This window comes from Leptodactylus fuscus, chromosome 5 (genome assembly GCF_031893055.1).
Source record: "Leptodactylus fuscus isolate aLepFus1 chromosome 5, aLepFus1.hap2, whole genome shotgun sequence".
NCBI lineage: Eukaryota > Metazoa > Chordata > Amphibia > Anura > Leptodactylidae > Leptodactylus > Leptodactylus fuscus.
This window is the reverse complement of record NC_134269.1, coordinates 158378629-158404249: the sequence shown is the minus strand read 5'-3', so window position 1 is coordinate 158404249 and position 25621 is coordinate 158378629. Positions and strand designations below refer to the sequence as shown.

The 25621-nt window shown below is 41.5% G+C and overlaps 2 protein-coding genes across 3 annotated transcripts; one reads left to right on the top strand and one right to left on the bottom strand.

Annotated features, from left to right (window-relative positions):
• Positions 1 to 8292: 8292 nt before the first annotated feature.
• UQCC6 (ubiquinol-cytochrome c reductase complex assembly factor 6) lies at positions 8293 to 12554 on the bottom strand. The gene is made up of 3 exons (XM_075276336.1): positions 12413 to 12554; positions 10195 to 10318; positions 8293 to 8676 (listed from the first exon to the last, which is right to left on the bottom strand). Exons 2-3 carry the CDS (start codon positions 10300 to 10302, stop codon positions 8587 to 8589), a joined length of 198 nt encoding a protein of 65 aa, XP_075132437.1. The 5' UTR covers positions 10303 to 10318; positions 12413 to 12554; the 3' UTR covers positions 8293 to 8586.
• Positions 12555 to 14369: 1815 nt separating this feature from the next.
• On the top strand, positions 14370 to 24678 carry TDG (thymine DNA glycosylase). Of its 2 annotated transcripts, none has more exons than XM_075274553.1 (10): positions 14370 to 14437; positions 16537 to 16802; positions 18106 to 18353; positions 18439 to 18508; positions 19716 to 19851; positions 20187 to 20269; positions 20364 to 20458; positions 21261 to 21432; positions 21636 to 21764; positions 22337 to 24678. In XM_075274553.1, the coding sequence occupies exons 2-10, from the start codon at positions 16589 to 16591 to the stop codon at positions 22459 to 22461; spliced, it is 1272 nt and encodes a 423-aa protein (XP_075130654.1). In that variant the 5' UTR covers positions 14370 to 14437; positions 16537 to 16588; the 3' UTR covers positions 22462 to 24678. The 2 variants fall into 2 exon arrangements, with proteins under 2 accessions (XP_075130654.1, XP_075130653.1); XM_075274552.1 differs by lacking the exon at positions 14370 to 14437 and adding an exon at positions 14717 to 14889.
• The last annotated feature ends 943 nt before the right edge of the window (positions 24679 to 25621 follow it).

The window sequence follows — 25621 nt, the reverse complement described above, 5'->3', positions numbered from 1 at the left end:
CGCAAGAGCTTACAATCTATGAGGTAGAGGGGGTGACACAAGAGGTAGCAGGGGCGCGGCATTGCTTATGCAGAGGTCAGGCACTTTTGTAATAGAGGTGACAGTCATTACATAAACATAAGACTTTGAGCCGTCAACAGTCGTGTCCTTTAACATATGGATGGAGCTTGGACCTATAAAATTAGCCTGAGATGACGACATATCATGTGGGAGCGGGGACAGAGGAGGGTTAAGGGTTTACGTTAGAAATTGTGAAAGGCTTGTCTGAAAAGATGTGTCTTTAGTTTGCGTTTGAAGCTGTAGAAATTGGGAGTTAATCTGATTGTCCGGGGTAGAGCATTCCAGAGAAGTGGTGCAGCTCGGGAGAAGTCTTGTATACGAGCGTGGGAGGTTCTGATAATCGAGGATGTAAGTGTTAGGTCATTGAGTGAACAAAGAAAACAGGTTGGGCGGTAGACAGAGATGAGGGAGGAAATGTATGGAGGTGCGGCATTATGGACAGCCTTGTGGATGAGAGTGATAACTTTATATTTTATTCTGTAATGAATAGGCAGCCAATGTAGTGACTGGCACAGACCAGAGGCATCGCTGTAGCATCTAGCCTGATAGATGAGCCTGGCCGCTGCATTCAGAATAGATTGTAGAGGGGAGAGTTTAGTGAGGGGAAGACCGATTAGTAAGGAGTTACAGTAGTCAAAGCGAGAATGAATCAGAGAGACAATAAGTGTCTTTAATGTATCTTTGGTAAGGAAAGGGCGTATTCTAGAGATGTTTTTGAGGTGGAGGTGACATGAACGTGCGAGTGATTCAACATGAGGGGTGAAGGAAAGGTCTGCGTCAAACATGACCCCAAGGGAGTTATAGTAAGGCCTGAGACTACAATGGATATAAAATATTTATATACACATACCCCATTTGAATGTGTTTAGCCTTATCAAAATGAACAAACATCCACTTTAGCATGTTCAGCCACCACATACTATTGCACTTGCTTTAAAGGGGTTGTCCCATCTCAAGAATCCTCTCTATACTGGTAACTTATGTAAATTGAAGCCTCTTTCTAAATGTATTGCTCTAGAAATTCTGCTTTCTTTGCCTGGTATGTGAATTTATTGTCCCCCTTTCTCTTACCTCTCCCCCCAATATTGTTGCTATAACCATGGACCTGGTAGATGGGGGAAGTGATGTGCAAGACAATCCACTATTCATTCAGATAATTGCAGTTTGTTGATAAATTCTGGTCTGTTATCTCTGAACACACAGATAAAGTCCATCTGCAGATTATCTGACCTGCAGAAATGGTGTTTGTCCCATTCAGCAGGAGGGAGGGGGAGGAGAGAGAGATACAGGAACTGAGAAGCAGACACTGTATATAGCCTGGCTGAGATGGGAGAACCCCTCTAAGTTGGGGCAAAAAAAGTGCACAAGAAAATACTGTCCTCTGACTAGGCTAGCTTGCAGCTTGGACACTATGTATACTGTTACATTGGCTAAATACAGCCTTAGATGCATGACAGTCTGCACAGAATAATTTATATACAACTATAAATCTAGGCCAAAGCGTTGAAGCAGTGTGTGCTTTAAAAGCCAAAAAAAACTTTAGGTTAGATTCACACAACAGACTTTCACCTATGAAACTGGCAGATTTACCAACCTGACCCTCTTGCCAGGAGCAGGACTCTTAGCAGTATAGTTATCTATGATGCTTTGAGTTCCTGCTTTCCAGCAACATGCTATCCCATACCGATTACAGTGCATGATCGCTGGGAGGCAGGGATGCTACGAGTCTTGTTACTGGCATGAGGTCATATCAGTAAATCCAGAGACCACACAGACCATGAATCTAGCTTTACTGTTTCCACTGGAGAGTTTGGTCACTTTCGAGCACATTTCCGCAGTTAAGAACTATAGAAATGATCCCTAAGTGAGCATCAGGCAGTTCCTGCTAATCAAATATCCTTGATTACCAGCAAGTTTGACAACCTCCATAAAAATTTTGGCAGTTTTCTGGTCTGGAGAAAAGACCTCTGAAATGATTTGAAGTGTTCTTACTGCCCACTATGTTCTTTCATTGGAATTTAATCACTAGAATTTTTTTTTTTTTTTTTAATTATAAATTCTTTATAGCAAATACCGGTATGTAAATAAAAACAAAGCAGACCCAAACAGCATGGGCCTGTAAACACAGGGAAGCAAAGCACTCATAATCGAGATCTGACGAAAGCGTGCGTTTGTACACAAAACCCCGAAACGCGTCTCTTTGCATCTGAGGAATGCGACACCTTGCCTTTGTTTCACTGTCCATCAGTGTCTACATCATCCTTCACCCACCAACATCATACGTCCACTGTTTGCCAGTCGGGATAGTGGGTGTTTTCTGCGACCCTCGGTGATATCACATTATCTATTTGTACCATTGAGTTCCCAGGACTTTGGGAAGCGTTTTATCCAGCCAACCTTGGAGGGTTTGACTGGGAAGCTGCACCATTTCATATACCACGGGCACAATCAAGAGCATATTCCACTCTGTGTGATCTTTCATTCTCCGACCACAATATATACTGTATATTCTTGAATATAAGCCGAGCCCCTAATTTTACCACAAAAAAAATGGGAATGCAAGCGCTACCTTCTTTAGTTACCCAGCTCGTTGGGAGAGAGCACACAGTGCAGCTAACACTGCGCATGCTCCTCCTTCCTTGCAGCGATCGTGGAACTTATGGTAGGAGTGATATGCACAATTACTGCTGTGCATGCACTCATTTTCACTTACAAATGCTGACACATAGGGAGGAGCCGATCCTATGGACAGGCGTACAGAGTCCACCTTGAGGTGGAAATATTCGGCTGCTTCCACCCAGGCCACTATTGGTATTGCCTCCAGTGAGGTGGCTAATAAATTGTGTCTAGACCTGGCTAAGTTGGAGAGAGATATTGATTCGGGTATTCCCTGTGACGATCTTCTATCATTTATGTCATATGTCTTTCCGGCAGCTGATTTTTTGACTGAGGCCTCCACATATCAAGTCAAGGTTGCAGCCAAGGGCATGGCTTAAGCCCTGGAGGGCTGACAATGCCTCCAAATATAATATTTGTGTTCTGCCCTACAAGCCTGGGAGACTCTCCAGTTAGGTGACATCATGGAGAGCTTGGCTGAGAAGAAGGGGAAGTGCCTCCCCCAATCCTATAGAGGAAGATATGGACTGTTTTCTCGTGGTAAAGGGTTTCAACATCAGCCCCCATCTAGACTTCATTACCAAAGAAGAGCTGGTTACCAGGCAAGAGGCTACGGTCATCGCTTCCCTAAAAAGAGGGTGACCTCAAAAAGTCTTCATTTTGACGGTGTCTGTACCTCTCCCCTGGAGAGCTCTCCAGCCGTCAGAGGTCGCCTTACTCTCTTTCTCCCTGCTTGGCTACAATCCATTCAGGACCCTTGGGTCCTTCAACTACAGCATTCAACATGGTTACAAAATCGACTTTGTTTCTCTCCCTCGTGACAGATTTATCACAATCCATTCTTTTTCCACTCCAAAAACAGGCCTCTTTAGAGAAGTCGGTATGTGAGTATCTGGACAAGGTGGCCCTGGAACCAGTTCTTGTGGCGGAGCAGGGCTCGGGAGTCTATTCTCCAGTTTGCCTGGTGCCAAATTGATCAAGAGGCTGGAGAATTGTAATATTGTAATATTCAGATTCCTGAACCACTTTATCTGCAGGGTTTAGTTCTGTATGAAAACCTTAAAATCGGTGTTTGCCTTAGTTCATCCTGGCTACGTTCTTGCCACCCTGGATTTGAAAGATGCCTATCTACACGTGCCGGTATTTCCTCCACACAGAAAATACACAACACATAATGATGCTGGCCTGGGCCACGTGATGTCACCAAATAGGCCCGAAGCCTGCCGAAGCGCAGGAGAGGTAATAGTTTTTTTATGTTCCCTCACCTCCCCTGGCCCTCCAACCATTATACTCCACAGTATAATGATAGCAGTGTTTGAGGGTTTACAGGCCCACGGCCTCACTTACCGATCCCCGCTCCTGATCACAGCCTCCGCAGAAGGGGAAGCACCGGCGGCTGTGAGCAGGAGTGAGAATCGGTAAGTAAATAGGGCCCATTACTTGCTAGGGTTGCGCAAGCAGGTAACAGCCTATACAAAAAAAAACAAACAAACATCAGGAGCACTCTGAGGCCCCTAAAGTCTCAGGCTTTATGGCTACCACTGCTACCCTGGTAGTTACGCCAGTGCATGGCTCCAGTAAGCAAGGAGGCAGCAGTGTGGGCAGGGTGTGTTTTCTGCTGGCATAGTGAAGGTGGCCTATTGCTCTTTCACAGTGAAGTCAGTCCTCCTGTACCATGCATTACAACACTCGGACGACTGATGAAGTTGCATTATGGCAGCATGGGGGAGCCAAACTGGAGGCATCTTTCAGGCTTGTTGAAGTTGTGGTTCTTTTGGAGCCTAGGTCTGACACACCCCAACGAATGTCTAGCTTGTGTGTGGATCCTATTTAAACCTATACATGCAGTGACCGGAAATGTGGCCAATACACAGGCCATACTTTCTTGCCACGGTGTACAGTAGTCTGTGACCAGCTTTATTGTCTAACCCTAGCCCCTTTTTATCCCAGTGCTTTTCTTCTCTAGCATCCCTAAACTCTCTCAGCATTTTATTACTTAATGTATTTGTCATACCTGATGAACACTGAGGCCTGTGGCTAGCTGTAGTGGTCACACGCTCATGTACAGCAAGACAAATAATATTCTTATAACATGCTCACGTGCAGCAAGGCAAAAACTATCCCTGTTTAATGAATTGATTTACCCTGGGCCCCTTTCTGGTTCCTTGGGCCTACCTGCGTTATTGTTCTGTGATGTTTTATTTTGTTCTGCTTGTTTCTTTTTGTTATTTTTGCTTAAAAATAAAGAATTTATTTAAAAAAAAAAAAAATTGATTTACCCTTAACTTTTTGAATTTGTTCACACATTACAGCCATATCACAATTTTTGACATATGTATTTCTATAGGAAAAATGCTTTTTTTTGGAAAACCTTTACAATTGTTACTGTTTTAGTGATTTGCCTAAGCACTACCATTGTATTAAGGTAAATCAGGGACAGAAGTTGTACAGGCTAGCTCTTGTAAGAATAAATCTAACAGCTTCACTCTTCACAGTAGTTATATGCATTGCAGGTGATTTCAGAAGAATTGCATCAGATTTCCTAAGTAGATCTTAAAAAGATGTATGTGCTTCAGTGGTAGTATCAGTCTGTTACACAATGTACTAGACAGGTGAACACTATATACAACCCTCTGCATATGTAGTTAAAACATATCTTTTATATATACTGCAGTAATGCAACCAAGATAGCAGAGGCATAACACCTGGGAGCCAGTGCAGGAAGAGAGGGGATGTTGTGATGATGTTCACTGGGATGTTGAGCCATGCCGACTCCAGTGCCGTGGCCAGCTGCACTAGGTTATGCGGTTGAACATCCATGGCACGAACAACCCGATCGAGGTGGTCCTACAGATTCTCGATTAGCTTCAAGTCTGGGGAATTTGCTGGCCAAGGAAGTATGGTAAACTCATCCTGGTGCTCCTCGAACCACGCATGTACACTGCGAGCTATATGACACATCGCCTTGTCCTTCTAGTAGATGTCATCATCCTGAGGAAAAACAATTCGCATGTACGGGTGAACATGGTCCGCAAGGATAGATCATACTTGTGTTGATCCATCGTGCCTTCCACAATGATGGTTAGTTGACGTCAAAAGTAGGCAGTGGTCACATTAATATGATTGGACTGTGTATAATACTGGTGTCTGTAGAGACCATCCTTTCTTGAAGTTATAGCTGTTGAGTCTTGTTTTAACAGTTGCTTTGCAGGACAATATACTCTCTATTCATGGTATTATTAATAGTTACGTTTTAAAGTAGACCACCTTTTGGATTCTTTGAGAATTTTGGAACCAGCCAGACTGCCATGTTGAGTTTACTCATTAAGTTCTTATTTAGATGCACCCGCACAGTTCTGTTGAAATAAACTTATAGCATCACAAGTCCAGTTCACTAGAATCACAGAAGATTTTGGTGTTATATGGTTAATACAATATATTAATAATAATAAATATAATGCAATACGTATAACTAAATTCTAAAGTACCATCCATATTCATTCTTTTCAAATACTGGCCATACACATTTGGGGTCCTACCAATAAGATTGATGCAGATAAATTTTTAACTGCACAATCTTTTTGCTCTTGGGTTAATAAGCTGCCGTTAGTTTTACTATATATATATGTATTTTCCCAGTTGCCTAAAATTACTATATAGAAAGTTTGTACCATCTGTTGCAAATCCCTGAGGGGAAAGGCATTATCTCAGTGCTAGTAAAGTGCAGATTTAGCATTTCTTGTTCCCCTGTGCTCTTCTATTAACTGCTAAAATAAAAATTGCATCATCCTCCCAACCTCTTTTAACCAGGGTAGGTGCAATACTATCATATGATACAATGTGGTGACCTCACTGAAAAATACCACACAAATGCAAGAAATAGGGCTTGCTGTGGTTCAAAATAGCATGCAATTGGTTTCATTTATCAACCTGATGGAAAAACAGCTGCCAGGTGTTGGGCTAGTGACAGGGCTTTGATAAAAGAAATATGACCATACCTTCATTTACCACAATAATATCATTCCACTGAAACGTTTGCAGGAAAGCTTTCTAAAACAATTTAAGTCCTAGGGCCAAATAGACAGCGTTGTGGATAATATTTTAAACAAATCTCATCCATCTACCACAACTAAAACTACAGTGGTAAAATACTCATCTTTTTAGATTTTAGCCATTTTTCATTTTTATATTTTAGTTTTTCACTCACCACCTTCCAAAAGCCATAACTATATTTTATTTTTCCATTCACAGAAAAAAAATGAAAATGGAGGGGAATAAGAAAACATTTGCTTATGGATTATGGTTCTATTGCACTCGCTGTATGGAAAATGAGATCTCTTCCTTAGACTAGGTTGACATATGCATCGGAGTCTCTACTCTGCTGAAAATCAGAGAGAAAAATCCTGCATGGAGGACTTCTCTCTCCACCGGTTTCAGCATAAAAACAATTGAAAGCCAATATACCTCATTATAGTCTATGGCAGGGGTGCCCAATACGTCGATCGCAAAGGACGTATGGGTCGATCGCGGGATGCAGGGATCCCCGGTGTCTGCTTGTTCACAGTGCAGGCTGAGAGTCGACTCTCAGCCTGCGCTGTGAACGAGCACTCCGGACACTTGCAGGCCGGGCAGCAGCAGCTCCGGGGGATGACACGCTCAACACTCTTAGGTATGGAGGGGGCCGGGGTGCTGCTTGTTGACAGCGCAGGCTGAGAGTCATCTACAGACACTGGCAGGCGGGGCTGCCGCAGCCCCAGCCTGCCAGTGTCCAGAGATAACTCTCAGCCTGCGCTGTGAACAAGCAGACACCAGGGATCCCTGGGTGGCCACAGAACGCCGCTGTCTCCTGCTCTCACGCTCCACCCATCCCTGCCCACATGCCCGCCCCGGCCCACAAGAAGAGGGTAGTAGATCTTTTGCCTTGGTCAGTTTATAAAGTAGCTCACATGCTGAAAAGTGTGAGCACCCCTGGTCTATGGGGTAGGCGGGCAGCCGCTGCTTTAGTGGACGGGTTCCGTGTCATTCAGGTCCCCCGGAGAACCCAAACTAGTGTGAATCTACTTAACACACTTAACTTTTTTTATATATATATATATATATATATATATATATATATATATATATATATATTCAGGGTCTTGAACTATGATCACTATATTGCTTGTACCATAGACCGATTCCAAAGCTGAGTCACTGACTCTTTTTTTTTTTTTTTGCTGCAATTTGTGTAAACCTGCCCTGTACTGACACAAAATACAACACTGACCGACTGTACTGTATACAGCAGCACATGAAATCCTTACATACATGTCCATATGACTCATAGGCAGTTACTTACAGTACTTTAGTTGTGCCACTGTAGTCATGTTTATAGATAATGACTTATTAAAAAAAATATTTTCTTGTAGAATCCAGGAGGAGGAAAAAGGGTAAACTCTTGTAAAATATTCTATTGTTTTAAACAAAAAAAAAATCCTATTGTATGAGCCCAAGCATTTCTGAGAGCACTGTATGCATGGTTCATAATTTCTTGTTACAAGACCAAGAGCACTTTCTTTATATATGTAGTATATTTATTATAACTTACAAACAAAAAAACAGTCATATATTTCAGGGGCTGCCTCTTCACAAAAGAATTATATATATATACATATATCATGTATCCTGCATATGGCTGGGCACATTAGGTGCGTGCAGCCTCAGCACATAATGACCTGAAGTTCATGAGCACATATTGAGATGTTATGTGTACAGGTTTATGTACTTGCACATTTACAGACCCCTGTAATATGGCAAGCTGCCCACCAATAAGAAGTTAAAATTGGTCTCCTCATTTTGAAGTGGATTGAAACAATCCACTAGATGTATAAAAATATAAATGGTCATTTACAAAGTTTTAAGGGCTGAATGCTAGCTAGTCTGGTCACTCGCTTTTTCTGGCCGTAATCCAAGCAGTTCTGTCCTCAGTTCTCCAGGTTTTGGTGGAACCTCTGGCACGCTCTGTAACACACAATACAATATCTTATTTGTTTATCTCTATAAAAGGCTGGTTCGCATTAATGGATGCGAGACTTGGTCCGTGGGCGATTCATATTTACCAGCCTGTTCAATGTCAGGAGACAAACTCCATACTTTATAGTTATACAGTATATGATGCTGGAAGTCCCTGCTACATACTGTCCTGTGTAGAGGCAGGGACTATTAGTGTCATAAAGAACAGTGCTAGGAGTCGGTCTCCTGGCATAATGTACAAGCTATTAAATATGGCTCACCTGCGGACCAAGTCTCAGGTCCAAGACTCAGTTAGGGCAAAAAAAAAACGAAGGAAGAGGCCTCATATTGTGCAGCTTTTTTGTTGCGGTTCTTTTAGCCCAAGCCAGGAGTGGATTGAGTAGAAGGTAGAAGTATGCAAGCTTCCTATATATTTTCCATTCCTTTAGTAACCATTCTTGGATTTGGCTTTTAAAGAAAAAAAAAAAAAAAACTGCAAAATCTGCAACAAAAAAAGCTGCATTTCCGCAATTGGGAGCTACAATCTAAAGTTGGGGCCCCACGGGCTGGAAACGTCGTGATTTGCCCGCGGTGAGAACGCCGTGGGTAAAATCACGGTGTTTTACAGTACTTGCAAAGTGGATGGGATTCATGCGAATCTTATCCCCACTTTGTGAGAAAAAGAAAACTTAAAAAATCGCAGCACGGACATACTGCGATTTCCAAAACCGTCTCGGTTTTGAAAATCGCAGCAGGTCAATTATATCTACAGAAACGCTGGCGGCTTTCCCATAGATATAATTGAAACAGAAGGACCACGGAGGAAAACTCAGTGAACTTTCTGTAGAAAGCGCTGCAGGAAGAACCGCGATGCGTTCACGCTTTGGTTGTTCCTGCAAGCACTTTAACGCTGCGTTTATGGCCCGTGGGGCCTTAGCCTAAAAGTGGTTTTTGGTTGTGAAGTTAATTTGTGTAAATAGCATCTTATATTTATATTCATCCTGTATGAATGCTTTTATTTGGATAACTAAGGGTATATACACACATAGCAAACTTGCTCCAGAAATTTCTGAAAGTGAAAATTAGTTTTGGTTATCTGAATAAAGTTGTTTAGTGGGAATTGCATGGACTTCTGCCAGCCCAACTATGATGAATAATTGCAAAAAAAAAAAAAAAATTTGCAAAAACATCTGCATTGTGTAAATACAACCTAACCTTCCACCAAATCATAGCCAAGTGTTCTATATGTCTTTTTTCTACTATAAAGGCACACTGATGTATTATGGCACTGTTTGCTACAGAGCTGTAACAGGAAGTTCAATTCTAAGATTTGATATCGAATCAAATCGATATCAGATATAAACTATAGTACTCTCCATTCACCATCTAATGGAAGGCCATACAGTAGCAGATGGGGTCCTGCTCTGTAGTAGGGAAGTATGAAGTCTCTGCACTAAATTCATGAAACCTGAGTGTGTGGGATTTAACTGTATTTTGCTAAGTAAAATCTGTGGAATGTATTCTTACAAGATCTGGTCTGTAGTATCTATGCACAACTTCTGCCCCTGCCAACATCGATAGCATGGTAGCGCTTAGCATCTTCAGGTATTGAGGCCAGGTTACTCCTGCAGGCATGGTAATAGGAGTCCTCCTTAAGAAGAAATACAAACTAATTTTAGAATAAATCAATAAAATAAATAAATAGATAAAAATGTGATGGTGTAAAATTCAGTATAATCAAGAATTTCACCGTTGATGGGGTATGATGAGATGGCAATAAAGGGTCACCACAACATTCCAACACCTCTGTTATTGTCTACAGTGTAGACAAGGCTTAAACAATGACTTGGTATAGTGTTCATGGTGATCGATCACAGAATTGTATAGACATGGCACGTTGTCTTGTCATGGAAAAATTCTGAAGGACCTTCTAACTTACTTGAGGGAGAATTGAGGTTAATGAAGATAGTATTAAAACTTCACCTTTATTAAGTCACTGATAAAAACGTGTCAAAGGTAAAAACAATGTTACGGGGAGGCACTCCGTACAAATAACTCCTCAAAGACTATCCCTACGCGTTTCATCTCATATTGAGACTCTTCAGGGGCAATTACAGATATGGATGTTGTTTTACCAGCAGTAAAACCTGCTTTTACCGATATATTGGTGGTTGAATGTACTGAACGCCGGCAGGACCGCTCCCAAATCAGCTAGTCTTTGAGGAGTTATTTGTATGGCTGGGGTTGCTGGTCTGAAGCTCTGAGATCATTTGGTGGATTCAGCTCCTACCTCTTATCCCTGTTAGTGTGGTGTTAGGCCATTAGCCTCGGGGGGGGGGAGCATTCACCTTTTCTACAGTGTGGATCTCAGAGTAAGACTGATTGATTTATTTCAGTACCAGTAACCTCCTGACATATTTGCATTTTGTTGTACAGGGAGACAGGGCATTAAGTTTATAGGGATGACGTACAAACAGGGCAGGAGACGGAAAGCTGCAGGACTCTTTCATACCTATTCATTTGAATGGGTTTGAAAGATGTCCGGCCGTGAGCACCGGTGAGCGTTTTATGCTCTCCGCCACGAAACCGTTTTTTTTTTAAACTAGACACAGAGTCAGACATGCAGTACTCTATGTCCGGTTTAAAAAAACCGGTTTCGCGGCAGAGAGCATAAAACACTCACCGGCGCTCATGGCCAGACTCGGTCTGACAGGTTTCTGTCTTCTGCATGCAGAAGACGGAAAGCTCAGAACGGAGTCCGGGCGCTAGTGTGAACCCAGCGTAACTAAGGCTTTTATCTTGACACAAAGGAAATGCCAGATGTCTCTTCTGCCACTCACTGGGCACAGAGACAGCCTGCCTCAGCCACTGGACTGACTTAGCAACTAATTATGTGTCGGTAAGTGGCTAAAGTACACAACAACAGGGACCAGTGCAGACCTGGTGTGGCAGGGGATCAGTGAGGTGAGGGCTTTTGTGTTTTGTTTTTTAAATGGGTTTTCATACCCCTGGATTTGTGACTCCCAGATTTTTTTTTTTACACTGATGCCTTATTTTCCGGTTAAATCATCAATGGGGTCTGAAACTGAGACCCCAGACCCATCAGCCAATCCAGCCATGTCCTAGTGGTGGTAGCAGCTATTAGGCGCAGAGCTGCAGTACCCCTATGCCACCAGTGTACAAGGCTGCAGCTCTGTGCCTATTACTTGAATAGAAGCAGGATTGCTTTCAGAGTTGTCTTCTGCTTACATCACAGTAGCTTATGGTGTCAGGATGCAACCAGATTGGCTGATCTGTACAGTGTCTAGGTGTCAGACTGCTACCGATCAGATACTGATAACCTAACCTGAAAATAAGGCATCAGTATAAAAAAACACACCAGGGGTCAGAAAACCCATTTAACCATTTATAAGAAAATGTATATAACCCCTTTGTGGGACACCTAATGGAAGTGCAGGAATGTACAGAGCATACATTTAATATGAATGAGCAAAGTGTCCTCATTGTTTCTCTGAAAAAAAATCCATAGAGTCATACTGTATATAAATGTAATGTATAATAATATATACATAATAGCACATCATACTGTATATAAATGTAATGTATAATAATATATTCATAATAGCACATGTGAAAACAACGCTGTAACTCCACACAGAAAAACAAGAAACACGCGAACAAATCCTTCTAGTGTGACTACACACATAGAGCTCCCAGCCGCCCTCCGTTCTCCTCCAGCCCTCACCTTGTCCCCTAGGTCCGGCTTGCATACAACGTGAGGACGTCAGGTCTGTGATCAGCGCACAACGGCTTGGTTGGCAGAGCTACACTTGTATCGCTCTCATTCTGTCCCCCGTCATACCTCCGAGTTCAGTAGCAGCCGCCATTTTCCCGGAGCCACCACATGACTATATGACTTCACTAATATGGCTGTTGTGTAGAGACGCTTTTTTTTTTTTTGTTCTGTTCAGTGAACGTTTAGCCTTTGCAATAACGATGAGAAAAGTGGGAAATACAATAAAAAGAGAAACTTTCTGACATTGCACTTGTGCATTTTATCCTCACAATTCAGTCAGGATCTTATATAAGGCTTCATATAGCTAGGGCATCCATGTTTATTACGGAACTGTGAGGCATTGCAGCCACTATCACACTATTTAGGACAGCTTTATATTATGGGGTCACTGTAATTATCAAAGTACTTTGGGGGATACTGAGGTATTCCAGGGCACCAAGGCTGGCACTATTAGCCTTTATGGGAGCTGCTATAATGGGGAGAAACTGTATAAGGCCGGGGCTCCTCGTCGCAAAAACGCCACAGCAATAACCGCAACGTTTTACAGTCCCTGCAGGCTGGATGTGAGTCTAACAGAAAAATACGCGCAACAGAAATGTTGCGGTTTTAGAAGTCGCAGCATGTCAGTTATACCTATGCAAACCTCTACGGACCTTCTGTGAAAGCACTGCAGGAAAAACAGTGATGCGTTTCTGCCGTTGTTTGTCCCACAACTCTTTTTTTTGCTGCGGCCCGCTATGCTGGGACTTAAAATTGGTATTGCTGGAAACATACCAACCCATAAAATATAGGTGACGTCATTTTGGCTGCATAGTGAACACCGGGAAAGCAAAGCCCGTAAGAAAGACGCACAAACGCAGTTTTTCTTCAATTCACCCATTCTGAACTCTTTTCAACCTTTGCTGTACATTGTATAGAATATGATATGGCAACATTAGGAAGAACAATTTGCCAAATAAAAAGTAAGTGCTTATATGGCTCTGTGAACAAAAAATTAAAAAAAAACTTATGGCTTTTGGAAGGCGGGGGATCAAATATGAAAACTGATAACTGGATTCGTTTCTGAAGGTCAGGAAAGCAGAACACAGCACACTTTTGTGCCCCACGAAAAAAAAGCCAGAAACTGATCAGTTTTTAGTTAACATTAACTATTGATCGGTTTCCATCCATGTTTATCATCAGTTCTGTTCACATTTGCGCTGTTCTATCTGTTGCAGCATCAGAAGAACAGAGAAGGGGATAGCTACTGACGCTAGGTTCACACTAGCGTTCGGGTCTCCGTTCTACATACAGAAGACGGAAACCTGTCAGACCGGGTCCGGCCGTGAGTGGCGGTGAGTGTTTTATGCTCTCCGCTGCGAAACCGTTTTTTTTTTAAATCAGACACAGAATACTGCATGTCCGACTATGTATCAGATTTAAAAAAAAAAAAACGGTTTTGCAGCGGAGAGCATAAAACGCTCACCGCCGCTCATGGCCGGACATCTTTCAAACCCATTCAAATGAACGGGTATGAAAGAGTCCTGCAGCTTTCCGTCTCCTGCTCAGTCTTGTGCAGGAAACGGAAACCTGCAGAACGGAGACCGGGTGCAGATGTGAACGAGCCCTGACCCTGGGAATAACAGACATGAATGAATGGACCCCAGTGACTTTTTTTTTTTTTTTTTAATGAAAAAAGTTTCGGTCTCAGGACTTTTTCATCTGGCGCCTTGTGACGGATACTGTAATACTGTCACAGCCTCTTAGCCCTCTCCATTAGGGGGTTAATATGTGTGTGACAAGATGACATGTGATGGCAGTATTTGTGGATCCTCAGTGTGTGACAGGGACTACAAGGCCATTCAGGATTTGTCAGCCTCCATATTGGGCAGTCCTGATGTCAGCCGGTACTTCCTGGGTGGCAGTGACACATTGTGCATGCGTGCTGCACACAGCTGATCCCTCATGTAGGACGCAGCAGCTGCTCCTCTCACTGTAAGTGGCGCTTCTCCTTGCTATGTCTGTGTTCACATTCTCTCCAGTGTGGCGGTCTATGCTATCTGTATATAGACTGCAGTGCCTGCCTGAGGGTGCGGTAACGCACAGCACTGCCCTGTACACTTATACTGTATTTCTAGCTGCCATACTGACTTGCCGTCCCCACAGGCACCCTGTGCACCGCTCCCATCCCCCCTGTTATGTACACCCCTCTGCTGCACACAGACCTGGCCCTAGCCCCCCTTCCTGGGTACAGTCACGTGCCTCCCAGGACCCCGCCGGTTGGTTAGCCCCGGTGGTGACGTGTGATCCTTGCTACACAGCTAGTGAGTGAGGAGAGCTCGGTGGTCCCGGAGCAGCGGTGCACAGGATTGCCGGTGTGTGAGTGAGGAGGCTATAGATCACCCATCTGCATAGATCTCAATCATGGAGGCTCAGGATCCCGGCAGGTGAGTGATTGTGCGGCTGAGGGCCCATGGGCCTGCGCGGAGGCCTAATGTTTTCATGGAGCGCACAGTGCGCATGCGCTATTGTAGCTGCCATTGTGTAGAATGGAGGGAACAAGTGACTGCCAACAATGTCCACTCTGTAAACACCAATGTAGCCGGGCTGCAGATAGCGAGGGCTTTCCATTGACAGCTGTCTTTTCCTTGCCTTCTGTTCTGGGGTATTTGCAGGAATTGCAGAGATATATCGAGTTCATATCATTAACCCTTGGTGTGCTGCACCCTAAATGCTATGTAAACTGCATTACTTCATGTCAGAACTAAGATGTGCGGAAAGTGATATAAAGGGGTGATCTGACATTTACCAAAAAAGATGTAGCAGCAATGTGTAAAAAAAAATAGTAAAAGGAAATATATATATATATACATATATATACTCCTCTGATCCACCCAGTGCTTGGTACCTGGAATGTGCACAACTATGTTTTTTGTAAGTTGTGTTCACACCCTGCCTTTCTTGGACATTTGGTACCAGATGGATTGAAATGTGTACTTTGCAGATACATGCTGGGTTTTCACACCCATGTACCTGCTGGATGCGCTTTTACCATACGTTACCCTATAGAGCAACTTGCAGAACTTTATAGTACACCAGGTATTTACAGATGCATCTTGATGTGAGCAGATCCCGTATACACTGAGCCATACAGCTGTATATATGGATGTGCTTGGATCACTATAGACAATGTATAATTACCAGTATATGCATACAGATCACTAGCATATTCCCAGTCACCCATTAGCCACGTGTTTGAGCTTTCCCATCGTTCTAGGCTGAAATCATGATGACCCACGTAAAAAAAAACCATTTCATTGAATTGAAGTATAACTCGAATCGGCTATAATTTTGTGGCAGTTCATGTCTTAGTTGCATTAATATGCACAAACTGTGTATTACTATAGTTAAGAAAACCCAGTGACAAATCAGGTGGAAAAATATGCAGCAGATTCCTCACAAAGAAAAGAGTGAAAAGTTACTTGCAGTTTTTCAGACTATATCTACAGCATGTATATTCTGCTGTGTGTTAGATCTGGAAGCCCCCCCCCCCCCCCCCCCCCCCCCCCCCCCCCCCCCCCCCCCCCCCCGACTCGTGGTTCTGCATTGCTTTCTGATGATTCTAGTAGTACCAGATCTTGTATGGTTGTTAGAAGCCATGCCATCTATTTATTTTTAATAATTTCTTCTTGGAACTCCAGTATTTTTCTGTTATACTTTATGCCAATAAAAAAGTAACACGCACTTAGTGGCTGATCTGACCCTAAAATATGGACAGTATGAAGTGTTCTATATCTTGACTCTAGGTTCACTTTTGTGTTTAGGTTACTGTTCTTTGGGTCCGCATGAGGACCCCAAAAACAGAAACCCAATCCACTTAAAAATCCATTACCTGCAGAAAGTAAGGGCCCCCATAGACTATAATGGTTTCCGCCCAAAAAATGCAGAGAGAAAAGAGCTGATTGCAGGACTTTTCTCTCCGCATTTTTCAAGCAGAATGGGGAACGGAATCCTAAAATGGAAACTGGGTGCAGGTGTTAACCTGTCTTTAGTGTGTATATTATATCATTGTAACTAATGTTTCTCACTTTCAGTTACTACAATTTCCAGCAAGCTCAGGCATTCTATGCCTATCCTTTTCACCAAATGATGAATGGTCCATCGAATATGGAATTGGGCAATGAACAAAGAACCCTGCACACTCTTACTGGAGTCCCAGCCCATGAGCTTCAAGCGTTTTCTGGTATGCCAGCCAATGAGCCGCAAGTTCTGCACACTATGACAGGTGTGCCAGCCAGCGAACCAATCGATATGCAAATGTCAATGGGAGTTCCAGACATTGCTCAGGGAAATCTTCAGGGTAAGTTAAGTGGTTGCTGTTGTTTCAGCTAACTTGTGCTATAATATGATTTATTTTCTTTCTAAACCTGAAATTAAATTTTCGTGCTGTCTGATGTTATATAAAGTCCAGCAAGTGGTGCAGACCATTGCCATCAGTCACAAGCACTACTATGTATCCCGTTCATTTTTAGAATGCACAGTATTGCTTGTAATATTTGTCCTTACCTGTTCAGTATTCAAAGCAAGCTACAGTATTCTGGCTCTGGCTACAGACAGTACACTGTGAAGTGATCGACTGGCACATGGTTTTTTAAGGATAAAAAAGACTGGTGTGTCTGTAAATATAGCTAGCATACTGTTGATGGCCATGAATGGTTTATAATAGTACATGTTATCCTGTGCTTCCCATTAACCAGTTCATGTCCAATGCATTATGGGAAATCAGAGAAAGAAAGTGTCACCATCTACAACAGTGATTCCACCTTTTCATACTTGAGTATGGGCACACCTATCAATTAACCTTTACTCAAAAAGGGGGTTCTTTCTTCACCCCTACTGTCAGCTGTATTGGTGTCCTAAGGAAGCCTACAAGGTTGGCATTGAAACATAACCATCTTGCTACCTGAGTGGGAGTCCCTGACCTAAACTGTTGCCAAACTTCTTATATGTTGGATACTACCCCAGGAAGGAGGGACAATGAGAAGACGTGTAACAATATTAGGGCTCTGTAAAGGGAGAAAAACAAGTATGAGGCAAAAAAAATTAAAATACTATAAATGCAATCCATAACATGTAAACCACAAACCAGGGCTTTTTTTTTTTTTTTGTTTGATTTTTTTCCAGACTGAGCTGTATGGCATGTACACTTTAAGTTAATCACTGCTGAACATATAGGGGGAAATTTATTAAGACTCGTATTCTGTACACCAAGTGCCAACTGGTTCAAGAATGTAAATCTAAACCTGTGCCTAGATATCAGATATAACTGAGGCCAGATTACTGGCTTTATAGTAAATTTGTTAGGTCCTGATGTCCCTAAGTCCCATTTAGCCTAGTAGACAGTGGCAAGCAGGGGGCAGAAAAAACAATGTGATTCATCTTTGGTGCAAGAAAGGGCAGTGTGCCAGAGATGTACTACATTTATACCCATCTACATCATGAAACATAGATGGATAGTAAATATCCCCCATAGGTTCAGGAAATATTAGACCATTTTGGCATGCGTGGCACTGTTTTTGAAAGAAGGCAACTGTGTTTTTCAATTTCTGTACAACTCGTTTCAGCAATAACATTTATCCATGCGTTGCTGTTTTTGTTTGTAGAAGAGCCCACCAATGGCAAAAGAAAGAGAGGAAAAGCCCAAGGTGAACCCAAACCTAAAAAGTCAGCTGCAAAGACCCCTAAGGCCCCTAAAGCCCCAAAGGCCCCAAAATCAACAGGAAAGCAAGAGAAGATCACAGACACATTCAAAGTGAAGAGGAAAGTGGATAGGTTTAATGGTGTGTCTGAAGCTGAGCTCTTAACTAAGACATTGCCTGATATCCTAACCTTTAACTTGGACATAGTAATTGTAAGTATTTAGTAATGTTTCTTAATGTTTTGTAATTGGGTATGGTCGCGTGTAATTTTTTGCCTTTTTTTAAAATCTTGCACAGATTGGAATCAACCCAGGTCTTATGGCAGCATACAAAGGCCACCACTACCCAGGGCCTGGAAACCACTTCTGTAAGTTTATGACTATCCTAAGATTATTTTCTTGGAAGGGCTTTATTATTGTTATTGTGAAACAGATGTATGTGTAGGAATTCAATCACTAGCTTTTTAATGAATTAGTGGATCTTTACTGTTTGTGATCGACCATGGCTGCCAGCCATTTGTATAGGAGTCAATCTGTCGAATAAGAGAGAAGTCTGAATTGTTGGTTTAGCCTACCGACTGCACAGCCCAGGCTGGCTGACTCTTTTGGGGGCAATGTGGTTGGCACTTCTCGTGTGCATTGTACATACTATGATATGTTGTTCTGTTTGGGAAGTGTTTTGTGCTGTGAAGTGGTAATGATACTGGTACACAGTATTTCATATTCTGCTGGGGTTTGTGTGTGTGTACAGGTATTCAGTACTGATGTTACAGGTTTTTGTTGTTTTTTCCTTCTTTTTTTTTGCTACATTTGGCTTTAGTTACTTTTTCACTATTCTGCCTGCTCTATGATATTAGATTAACACAGTAGCGGCGCTAAATTTAGTTGATGCTTGGGGTTTCTATGGGGTATTATGTGCACGTCACAGCAGTATTAGTTTGGTGTGCACTTTAGTATTTGTTTAATGGTGAGGCCTTGGTAGTACATGTTGGAGACATTGTTACTCCCAATATCTTTTAGATAAAACTTTTATCGAGAATGCACTGCATAAGGTATGTTTTTCAATGACTTTAACACTTCTCAGAGTTACATCAGTTCAAACCTTTCCTTGACCATGGAAAAGTAAAGCTAAGCCTAATGAAAACTCTATGCCAGAAGTTATGTAGATATCTTATTTTTTCAAGATTTACCTGTTAGGTACATTTTAATTGCTTGAGAATTACACTAAAAATAATAATAGTACCAAAGTCTCCTATGTCCATCCATGTGGGATTAGTCTTTGTCTTCTGTACTGTAATATAAGTAGCTCCTGGTCTCCAGAGCAATCCCATGTGTATCATTTATGACTATAATATTCCGCTGTGCATAGAACTTTAGTTAGTATAATTCTCACGTGGGATAGTTTTGATGTTTTGCCAGTTTCCAAATATTCACTAATTGGCAAAGTCATGGAACGGCCTGTATGTTTGTACTTTATCTTTTCACATACTGAATACAGGGAGGGGAAGGACGGGTGTTACTCAGGTTTGGAAGATTTTAGATTAATCCTGCAATAATACATTTTTTTTCTTCTAGGGAAGTGCCTTTTCCTATCTGGGCTCAGTGATAAGCAACTGAATCACTTAGATGACCATGCCCTCCCTGAGAAATATGGCATTGGCTTCACCAACATGGTGGAGAGAACTACCCCAGGGAGCAAGGACTTGTCTAGGTGAGTGGGATCATTTGGAGGGAGCAAAATATGCTATTTTTATTTATTTATGTATTTATTTATTTTTTAAATAAGTTCTTTATTTTATATCAAATATACAAAGCAAATAAACTACACAAATATAAAAACAGGATAGATCTAAACTGTAAGGGCCTGTAAACATATCAAACAGCGGCAGTGCAGTGAGAACAGAATACAGTAACTCAGCCGAGTCTCTTAGGGTGGCAGCGCCGACGAGGGGGGGAGGGAGAGACAGAGAGCACAGCAACGAAAAATATGCTATTTCTTGCTCAAGAAATAATCTATTGTATTTCTGTGCACAACTTCTTTTCTAGCAAGGAGTTTCGCGAAGGAGGGAGAATCCTTGTACAAAAGCTGCAGAAATACAAACCACGTATAGCTGCTTTCAATGGAAAATGTGAGATATCCCCTCCTTACACTCCAAATTAATACAATATTGCTCTTGTCTAGAGTTTAAATAAGTTTTGACATCACTTTCTCCTTCTTTTCAGGTATATATGAAATTTTTAGCAAAGAAATTTTTGGAGTCAAGATAAAAAAATTTGAATTTGGAATCCAGCCACACAGAGTTCCAGAAACGGACACAGTACGTACACTGCATATATAAACCAGTATCTCTATTTATCATGTACCCACCAACATTGCTATACAGATTGTTACCATGCAGTCGCATGCAGGTTCCAGCCTTTTTAAATTGACCTTCTAGTCCAAAGCAAAAAGTTGATTATACATAACCAGTGTACAGTAAACATACCTGGTACCCTCCTTTTGAAACCTATTGCTCTTTCTTGTCTTATCTGGAGCAATGCATGTCACAGTTTTTTTACTTTACTCAGTGTAATTTGAAAGCCTTAAGACACCCTCCCACAAATACTGCTAAACTGTGTTATGGAGGGAATTAGGGCTGTGAAGCTGGAGTTAGAGTAGTGGAGTTGGGGATAGAAAAAATGTTAGATTTCAACATAAAGTGATATCACATAACTGTCAATATTGCATAATTAGATATAGAGTTTGTTGCATGTTTACTTTCTTATGACTGAATCTGTTAGTTTTTCCGAAATTAGAGGGGGTTTTCTGCTTCTAACAATGCTATCAGCCATTTAGGATAAAGTGGGGTATGATGGAGGATTCAGAGTTGGCAGTTTGGCCTACGGTCTCCACCGACATGATGGTATCAGTGTATAACACATCTTTGTGTTCTTGTAGTTCTTGAATCTGTAGTCACTAGGCACAACACACTATGTTGATTTTTGTTCTTTTTTTAGGACTACTGCTTATAAAAATAATTTAAACCTAACAGTACAACAGTACAAATCTAGTACCTGTATAGACTGTAATGTAAAGTAAGAATGTACATTGGCGTGTTCCTTCATTGTGTCTGGATACAGGTCTGTTATGTCATGCCTTCATCAAGTGCTCGGTGCGCACAGTTTCCTCGTGCTCAAGACAAGGTTCATCACTACATTAAATTAAAAGATTTGAGAGACCAACTGAAGGGTACTGAGAGCACCCGGGAGGTCCAGGAGGTGCAGTACACGTTTGACTTGCAGTTGGCTCAAGGTAGGCGACTTTTAAGTATGAAGTTCTGCTTTTTTTAGGGGGAATAAGTATTTGTGATGTGATCCCAGATTTTACAAAAAGGGATCTATTAGTTCCCCACATTGGTTCCTAGATCTTTCTCTTTTCCTCTTATACATAATAAAGAGATATTCTGGTTATCTAATGTTTTGGTTGATGTGGTATTGTCTTCTTCTGTTGTACAGAGGATGCCAAGAGGCAAGCTGTGAAGGAGGAGAAGTATGATCCTGGGTATGATGCTGCAGCTTTTGGGCCTGCCACTGAGGGCACACCTAATGAAGAGGGTGGAACCAGTAACTTGCCAGATCCTGCAGGTAATGTATAAAATAAAATAGCTAATCTGGGAACAAATGAGAAAATACATTCTGTGCTGTATGTTGAGCTCCCAGCTGGACTAGGCCTTCCTAGAAATATACCTTCTGAATGATTGGCTGATCACTGCCAGTCCTTCTTGTTTAATAGAACATATTGGCATGCACTATTATGTTTGCTTAGTAAACATTCATTTCCGCTATTTGTTCAAGCTAGATCTTTTGCTAATCTGCTTTTGCTAGCAAGCTTTTTTTCCGTGCATCCAAGGAAACAGAACTTGTCAGATGAATTGATTTGTGTTGTATGTTGTTCATCTCCTCTAACAGCCTTCCATCAAATGTTGCCTAAAGTTTTGGTATCCATTCATTATCAGTAAGCCCATTCAAATATTGCTCTTTCTAGCACCTATCTGCTCTCTTTGTGCACCCGACTCCTCGTATGGCCAGTGATGGGCTGCAGTGGTCACGTGACATAACGTTGCAGAATCAACAGGGACCACCGGAGCTATAATCTAAAAAGTTTTAAACTAGAATGAATCCTATTAGGTTGATTTCTTTTTTCTCTTTATATCTAGCACCCTGTAACTCTGAGTTAGCTGGACAACCTCAGAACGGACAATGGATGCCGGAGCCCATTGCAGAACAGATGTCTACATTTAATCATAGTGAAGGCCAGCAACAAGAAAATGGCGGCGTTTGAGGAGCACATGCATTCCAAGCTATGCAAGCATACTGCAGTTTTATTGCAGTGACAAGGGACTGAACCTCAGTTTAAGAACTGATGCCTTTTTGTTCTCATTTTACCTCTGATCTTAATCTTAGTGTAAGCATTAATAGTAGCTATTACCTTTTAAAGTAGGTAGTCATATTGAAATATGGAACTTTTCTAGACCACTTAGTGTGTAGACCTTTCTTTTGTACGTTTTCTTTTGTATCTCATGTTTGATGTTTATTGCAGTTATCCACAGACTGCAGCCTATTGTTTTATTCAGGGGAAATGTTATCTGTTCCAGCTGCCTTTTCTATTCATTTGTTTAAAAGGTGGTTCTGTAAATGTTGGACATACTTTATTTTTTAAGAAACGTTTGGGATGATAGTTGTTTTTTGCGAACGGTTTATCCCATTAATAATGAGCTCTGCCTACCTAGACACTTGCCAGGTATGTGCTTTTTGTTTTCTTAATGTTTTTGTTCATATGATACTTTTTATCAGAGAGGTTTGTGTACTATACAGTAGCTGGACACCAGTTTAGCTACATTTTTAACTCTTGATATGAAATAATAGAAATTGCTCCATGGCTGAAATAACATGATCATGACAACTTTTTATTTATTATCTTACAATGTTTCTATACTTGAAGAATCAATGTAATGAAATCCAGTGGCGGGGATGGAATTATTTATTGTTGCTGTATTTGACTGACTGCAGTGTGAATGATATTGTCAAATTTTAGATATGTTTCAATGATGTCACAATTTTAATTTTTTGTAACGATCTGAAAATGTGAGGTCATAGCTTTTTTTTAGATCAGTGCTCCATTATGTGGTTTCAACACAGGCGTGCTGAAAAATACATGAGGCCGCTATCTTGCTACAGTAATGTTGCCGTACTGCGGGGTAGTCTGGATGCATCTTATATTATGTTAAGTACTGCAGTGTGGATAAATCAGAGCTATACTATAACAGGTATACTGAATTTTATGAAGCATCATGGGGAAAAAAGTTACACAAAATCAGATCACTACTCCCTAATTCTGGCATTTATGCTAGCATTTCTCCAAATACTTGTCTAGCTGTATTCATGCCTGGATTGAGCTGCTGAGTTATGGAAATGTTACTGTACTTTTATTGTTTACAGAAAGGGAACATCAAATAAAACATAAGTAAGTAATAGGATGGATTTTAAGATACATTATAGGGGTTTTTCCCTCTGTAAATACTTTGTCTATCCACAGCATAGTGGTGAAATGTGTGGTCTCTGGGGACCTATCCCCTGGTACCCTCAGCAATCAGGAGAACAGGTATTACACGTTCCCCCTAAGTGCTTTTTGCAAATAGAGTGGTGGTGTGCATGTGTTGCCACTGCTGCATTTACTTTTATGGGACCTCTAGAGATCACAACCCCATCAATCTCCTAGAAGTGAATGGAGCTGTGAATACGTATGTGCACATTCATTCTGTTCACATGGAGAATTCTGGGAAATTTGAGGGCCTCCATTCTCATTATCAATGTTAAATGTCATCCATAGAAAACCCCATCACAGGTTTAAGCAAATAAAGGCTCTTTGTGTTATGAAAGGTAACATAATTTTCTAATATTCTTTCTGTATCTGTCCTTCATGAATTTCAACATCACTGCTTGTAGTGAGTGAAATGGAACCTGCATTATTTATAATACCAATCTGCTCTGGTCTTGTGATGGGCACACAGGTGCAGGGCTTGTGACATGTCAAATACCTGTCTCCATTACATGACCAGAACAGATTTATATCCACTGGAAGTAATCGGTGAAGATTCTTGTTCAGTGACTTTAAGCAAGGATCTTGGGAGCTGTGAGGAACTGATACAGGAGTTATTTTGGAAATTTGTATCATTAAACAAAGAATACATTTTATTTTCTGAAAAGGTAATATGCCTTTAAACCCGAGCAATACAAGCTATTTTTTGAAAATGTCAGACACGGGTCATTCCATTATATTCATTATGGTGCTATGTTTGAGCTATTGTTGCAGTACAGTATCAGTATGTCATTTGAAATATGTTTTTTTTCTTCTTGAAACTGGCAGTTTTCTTGTTGAAATGCTATATAATACAATGTAGACAAATTTATTACAGTTTAGGTCTTTTTTTATACTTGTGATGTGTATTAAAAAAGGCAACAGTAACAGATTGAAAATGACATTATTAAATATGAAAATAATTAAATCATGACTTTGTGCTTTAAAAATTCATTTTTTATATACACGACTGTCACGTCTTTCCACATATACTGCACATAAAAGTCCTTCTGAATACACTCAATGCCTAGTGCAGATAGAGCTGTGTCAGGGATGGTTTTGTTCTTCAGCCTATAATACTGTGCAGGAAACCAGTATTGGTGTCAACCCATATGTTTCTACAGGCCATCTCTTCATACACAGTCCAGTCACATTAATGTGACCACCTGTCAAAATCCAGAATAACCACCTTTGGCAGAGTGGACCGCTGCGAGACGTGCAGGAAGTGAGGGGATGTTGTGATGATGTTCACTGGGATGTTGAGCCATGCCGACTCCAGTGCCGTGGCTAGCTGCACTAGTTACGCGGTTGAGCATCCATGGCGCGAACAACCCGATCGAGGTGGTCCACAGATTCTCAATTGGGTTCAAGACCGGGGAATTTGCTGGCCAAGGGATTATGGTAAACTCATCCTGGTGCTCCTCGAACCACGCATGTACACTACGAGCTTTATGACACGTCGCATTATCCTGCTGGTAGATGCCATCAGCCTGAGGAAAAACATTTCGCATGTAGGGGAGAACATGGTCTGCAAGGATAGATGCATACTTGTGTTGATACATTGTGCCTTCCACAATGATGAGTGCACCCAGATGGCAGATGGTGTCTTCTGCGATTGGTTATTTAACGATGATGTCAAAAGTAGGCGGTGGTCACATTAATATAACAGGACTGTGTACTTAAAACACAAGAAAGTTATAATTAGGTGAAGTCATCCAGAGTGACGTATTATCCACCAGTCTCAATCATCACTGTGAAGTCAGAGCATTCGCCTGATTCATACAAGTTACAGCCACTTGCAGTTAATTTAGTTGCAAATGATATTAATGGTTGGTGATTTTTTTTATCCCAATAAACTCACAGA